Source organism: Pundamilia nyererei, unplaced genomic scaffold (assembly GCF_000239375.1).
Source record: "Pundamilia nyererei isolate P.nyererei 1_Seehausen unplaced genomic scaffold, PunNye1.0 scaffold00207, whole genome shotgun sequence".
In the NCBI taxonomy this organism is placed as follows: Eukaryota; Metazoa; Chordata; class Actinopteri; order Cichliformes; family Cichlidae; genus Pundamilia; species Pundamilia nyererei.
Genome location: NW_005187608.1, coordinates 301,623 through 307,974, shown reverse-complemented (window position 1 = coordinate 307,974; position 6,352 = coordinate 301,623). Strand labels below are relative to the sequence as shown.

The following is a 6,352-nucleotide window of genomic DNA, read 5'->3' as shown; positions in this document are numbered from 1 at the left end:
ACACACACACACACACACACACACACACACACACACACACACACACACACACACACACACACACACACACACACACACACACACACACACACACACGGGGGGTTACATTTCTGGAAACAACTTGGGGAAATTTGTGAAAATTGACATGGTCTACGACAGCATCTTGTTGCATCATGGAAACCCTTCTGGACTGTTGTGGCCACCAACAAGACAAAGGCCACAAGCAAACTTTAAAGCGACGCCGAGCTTAACTAACCAAGAAAAAGTAACTTTGATTCGGACAGTCCGTCAGTTCAAGTACTCAAAGTGTGGACTTTAATTCCACTGCACACTTTTGGGATTTGGTGGATTTGGATGGATCACACAAAGTTTCATCCAAAGCAGGTCGATGGGAACAGCTAGAAACCTTTTGTAAGTCACTAACAAAAGAGCATCACAGCAAGTACAAGAGCAATGCCAGAAAACATGCAAGCTGTTATCAAAGCCGAGAGAGGCCATAAAAACACTGTTTCTAACAAGTTTCTTTGTAGAATAATAGCTGGGCACAAATGGAAATGTGCTTTAATCACAATTTTTGAAATAGTTTTGACTCTACTTGACAACATATTTTAAATCAGTCATTATGGGATGGAGGTGTGGACTTTTAACTCAATATATAACTCTTACAAGGGACAAGTCACAGAAAGACAAATACAGTGTGTGATTTTGTTGGGTGTCTGCTCGATTTGTTATTCACACATAAACTGGTGATGGCTAACCAATCAGACCATAATAATCCATTATTATTATTGTTAAAAATGAAGTGAGTTCTGCCAACATTGGCGGCTGTGACTCCTAATATTATTACCTGGACCTTCATGAGTCAGTACAAATGTAGAAACAGTTACAGTGTGTGCTGTTAGTACTCACCTGCCTGAATAATGAGCTTGGCACACTCATTACAGGGGAACAACGCCACATACATGGTGCAGTCCTTCACATCAGCACTGTTCTTATTCATAATAGCATTCAGCTCTGCGTGGCACACTGTGAGACACGACATCGAAACAAACCTCAGTCACTAAAACACACTGCAAGTTTGATAGCGCTTCATTATGTAGCCTCTGCTGCCCCCGACTGGCCAAACGTTTGCAAATTGTTCCATCCACCTCCATGATCACAGGTGCATAAAATCACACACAGATAAACATCTGTGAAAGAATGAGGCGCTCAGGTGTGAGGGCAGATGAACAGATACTTTTGGCAGTATGGTGCAAATGTAGATAGGATTTGGTTTACTCCAGACATTCTCCCACACAAAGCAGGAGTGCTTTGTTACTTTAATGCACCAAATACACCATTTTAAAACAAGCTGTTGTAGAGGAAAGCAAAAATGACAGTGTGCATTCTCACCATAAGGGTATTTAGTGTCAAGCCGGTCATCAGCAGAGCGAGACCATGGCAGCAGGTCATCATTACAGCCATTAGGCATACCATTGTAACCGATGCCCACTATCTTATTCTCCTGGTTCACTATACATGCTCCCACCTGTGAGAGACACCGAGACAGAGGGACATAAAGAGAGGGACACACACAAAGAACTGATTCCTATATTTATAAAAACAAGACCATCAAATTAAAATTATTATACCACCACGTCCTATTTTACAATAATGCATGCCCCAAATTCGCTCCCGGACAGACTTTCTAATATTCAGCTCACCTTAAATTTGTGTTTTTTCTTTTTCTTTCATCTGCATATTTAAATTGGGAGGAAATACAATTTTTGGGGCACGTTCAATTTTTCCCTGTTTTTCTTTCCTTCAGAGTCTGAGTAACTGTGTTAAATAATCATTACATCAACAGTGAACATCACATCTGAGCAGGCCTAAACCTCGTCTCCCTGTTTTTGGACAGCAAGAGGAAACAAACTAAACTAGGACTGCGTAGACAGCTTGACAATGAAGGTGACGTTTGACCGTTTTCACATTAAACTATTGCATTAGAAACGTTCCTGCGAATACATTATATTTTAACACAATGGGAGACCGTGCCTTTCGGCCGGCCTGGGAGCTCCTCAGTGTCCTCAGACAGCTGGGGAGAGATGAGCGAGCAACCACACATTCTCATGCCAACATGCAAATGACAACAACAACAGTAAACTCATAGTAAAAGACTCTTCTAAACCTGAACCACACCTCAGATCTGTACACCAGAAATTTGGATATGAACTCATAGTAAAGCATCTGTTTCAGCCCTGACACATAAGCAAACGCAGACGTACCTGGGAGCTCGGGTCTTTGCTTCTTTGTGCTGACAGAAAAGCCACAGCCATGAAGTACTCTGGCCACTCAAGGTAGTCCTCTCTTTTCTTGGTTTTGCCACTATAGAGAAAAAACCCAAGAGATTTATGAAGTTATGTGAGAGAAAACAAAAACGGTCCAATTCTGGTTTAAGGGACTTCACAGCTTTGTGAGCCGTCACTCTGGTACGTCACCATCAATGTTACGATTCAGTTTGTGTTATCTGATGTGTACATTCGTATGTATTAATTGATGAGCTGCCAAAACAATCATTTACATATAAACACCACAGAGTCTCCTGAGTAGAAGCTCAGTGTGCATAACCTTTAGTAAAAGCTTGAACATAATGGTTTTCAGTATCAGCACTTGTAACAAGACTGATACTATTCAGATATACACCAATTAGTCACAACATTAAAACCATGTCACTAATACTCTGTAGGTCTTCCTCCTGCCCCAAAATCAGCTGTCAGAGTTTGGAAAGAGTGGACACAGTGCCTGTTGTGTCTGGCTGCCCTCTGCAGCAGTTTACAGGGATGGTAGGGTGCCAGCGTTAGTGTCCAACAGACAATGACAACACTGAGAGTTTTTAATTATATTAAAAGATGAATAAGAATTGTATTACTATTTAGTATTGCACATTATTTTTTAATTAACATTATGAATAATAAAAATTATATTTCCCCCAAAATGACTCACATAAGCCCCCTGACAAACAAACCTCTGTACTGAGCCACAAACGATAACACAAACTACTGAGAGCCACGGGGCTTATGTTTGGAGAAACAAGGGCCAGATGTGCAACCAAAGAAAACTGTCCCAGCAGAGAAAAAGCAGAGGCGGCAGTGTTAGGCTGTGGGAGATGCTTCCTAGTGTCTGGAAAGGCGGAACTCATCGAGGTGGAAGAAATCATGAAGACAGAAGGATAATGGGAAGATGATGAAAGCTTTAAGCGGTCAACAGCAAAACTGGGTCTGTTGTTGCAACAAGGACCAAAACATGTGTCGGTCTCGGAAAACTCCACTTCAAGCGACACTAAACAGATAACCTGGAGTACAGGAAGTGTATTTGGGACTGACGTCACTCCCGATTATCGTGTTTGAGAGAATAAATGTAGAAAAAACGGGATTTAATTTGGTTCTCGGCGAGGTAGAGCCGTGCAGGTATCACAGGGAGCAGCATAATACTTTGCGCTTATCACGAATAGAGCCTCTGCACACGGTGAGTCAAAATCCACAACAGTGCAGATTAAAGGTTCACGCTTTTACTATTGGATCGGTAACTTGGGGTATGTTCCGACCTTTTATGCAATTTTTTTTGGCATTCCACAAAATCTCTCCAACGGGGAACTTCCGGCGATGCAGGAACGCACCATAAAACTCGAAACGTCACTAACAGCCCAGTGAGACAGTTTTACGACCTCCGAGCATTAAAAATAATGTGGAAAACACTGCGACAGACTGATAAACGAAAGACATTGGCTCAGGGTGGAACATATACTAAAACACTACGTAACAGCGCACCACACGCGGACAGACTCAGCTGCTTCTCGGTGGAGCCTTTCCCGTCACGTGTAGAGAAAGGTTACCTGTTTAAACTAGAACGCTGTTGGGTTTCTTCCATGTTGTAACAAGTAACTGGTATAAATCCCTCTGACAACGGCAGCCTTTGCTGATACCGCACGATGGTCGCTACGACACCGTGAACCACGTCACAACACAGGAAGAAATCTCCCGCGCTTAAGGCCGGACTGTGAGGAGTTTTTCTGCCCTGACTTTTGCTTCAAAGGTCTGCAGCTTCTTCGGTCACAGTGGCGGATCGAGAAAGTCTTACAGGGGTGGGGCAGGGTGGCATATACGTCTTTGGTAAAGTACGTGAAAATCACCTATATGTAAATGGAGCCAACAAAGCACTTTAAAACTATTTATTATATCATTCTCTCCACAGCAGGCTGAAGAGCCTCCTGTAGACCCGCCCACATGTAACTCACACTGGGTTGATTGTGTTAGAGGACAGGACAGTGCTCTTCCTTGATAATTATTCACACAATGACCATATGACACATTTATAGTAAGTTTAACATTAATGACGTTTCTTATTGGCCAAAGGTCCTTGTACCTCCTCAACTGAACTGTACAGATCCACTTCTTTGAACTATGACATTCAGTCATAATGAAAACACCCACATCACTAATTACTTGAGCTCAAGCTCTAAGAACATAATTAGAAGGTTAACAGCTGCCATATAAAGAGCAGCACTTGTGAAGTACACTTCATGTCTGTTTGGCACTAACAGGTCATTCATCAGCTTGTGCAGCTACACTATAGAGATAAAATTCAGGTATTTGCAGTCAACATGCTACAAGGGTATAAAAGTGGCTCATTCTAAGGAGCTCTGTGAATTCTGAGCACGGTAACGTAATAGCATGGACCCTTTGCAACAGGTCCCTCTCTCCTATATTCTGTGACCAGCTGTAAGTAGTATTACTGCAAAGTAAAAGAGTTCAGGAAGCCCACCAAATCTGTAGCCAAACGTTAAAGAGGGAGGGTCACTGACTGATGAACTCATGGTGCACCAGGACCTTTATTAAGACAAAAGTAACAAAAACATCATGTGAAATCACAATTTTCCATTTTAGTGCTGGAACTGGTGACACCAGCAGACTCTTGTATGCGAGGCTCTCCCAGAGCGCTCTGTTTCTGGTGGAATGCCGTTCAGTCGGACGCAGGTCAGGTGACTGATAATATTCAGTCTTTACCCTAAAAAGCTCTTTGTCTGAATCGTTGTGCTGATAACTTTCTGTTGATGCATTGAGCTGACTGTGAGTGCTCCGGTTTACATCTCTGCATGAATTATATTGATGCTGTCAAACCTTTTACTCCCTTTGACATCTCTGTCTGTTTGTTAAGCCTCACTATTTTTCTCTGATTAAACTGATTAATGGGTGGATATGTACCTGTATAAGTATACAGTATAGTAAAGCTTTAGTGCACTAAAGCTTTGAGTGTTATTATTCACAGTGTGTTGTGGATGATTCAGTGTGCAACAGACTGGAGGAGCTCTTCAGCCTGCAAATCTCACAGTTAAAGAAGTATAACTGCATCAAAACAGCTTTACACTGAAAATCAGGCTGCTTCTACTGCAGAAGTACAATCAGGTACTTACAAGTTGGCAACGCTTTGTATCCTGTCAGTAGCCCATTTACACTCTTCCTAAACAAACAAACAAACAAACAAACAAACAAACACACAGCGGGTTAAGAAATAAACACTTCAATTTGGACACCTTGGAAAGTTTTCTGTTTTCAAATGACACAATCTCAAACACACACACACACACACACACACACACACACACACACACACACACACATGCTGTGATCACCTCAGATGAGTGACAGCTGGGTTCAGTGATGTAACTGCACGTGTGGCGCATTAATAAACTGCTGCTGTTCATGCACAGACTCGTTCTTCAGCTCACGATCTGCCTGCAGCGTTTGGCTCTTCTTCAGTCACTTTAAAATTTGAGACAAACATTTATTTATTTATCTATTTTGCATTTTCTTTAACATCTTGTAAATACTTTGATGCTGGAGGAGACGTTAGAGTTCAAACCGTGCAGTCTACACATGATTTATTAGCTCAGTGTCAAACTGGATCATCTTTGCACCGTGGAGCTCAGAAACGTTGTGGCTGTTGCATTAAAGCGATCCTTCTCTGTTGGATTCCAGCCTCAGTACTGTCTCGAGGTAAGCGTTGGTAAATTCACTGATCACTGGCCGACGCAGCCCACAGAGCATGAGTCAGACCATCGAGGGGGAGACCCCCCCCCCCCCCACCGGGGAGAGGTGGCACTTATATCTCACACAATCAATCGAATGATGCATCAAACGTTCCAACATTCATTTACAGCAAACACTGGAAATGAAATAAGAAGAAAAAACGTTTGCAGTTTTGGTTCTTATTAAGCTGTTATCAGCTAAAAGGATGAAGAGCAGCTCAGCAGAGTCCAGTCATCACGCTGTGTGTGTGTGCATGTGTATTTATGTGTGTGTGTGTGTGTGTGTGT

The 6,352-nt window shown here is 42.3% G+C and overlaps 1 protein-coding gene across 3 annotated transcripts in view; it reads right to left on the bottom strand.

The window, feature by feature from the left end:
- The window catches only part of LOC102215600 (uncharacterized), a 28,078-nt gene that overhangs the window by 5,660 nt on the left and 16,066 nt on the right, over nucleotides 1–6,352 (bottom strand). For all 3 annotated transcript variants that reach the window (XM_005747880.1, XM_005747878.2, XM_005747879.2), the window contains exons 7-10: nucleotides 5,450–5,496; nucleotides 2,265–2,364; nucleotides 1,393–1,528; nucleotides 910–1,026 (exon numbers count right to left, since the gene is read on the bottom strand). In XM_005747880.1, coding sequence (XP_005747937.1) covers nucleotides 910–1,026; nucleotides 1,393–1,528; nucleotides 2,265–2,364; nucleotides 5,450–5,496 — 400 coding nt within the window. The remainder of the gene's footprint in view (nucleotides 1–909; nucleotides 1,027–1,392; nucleotides 1,529–2,264; nucleotides 2,365–5,449; nucleotides 5,497–6,352) is intronic.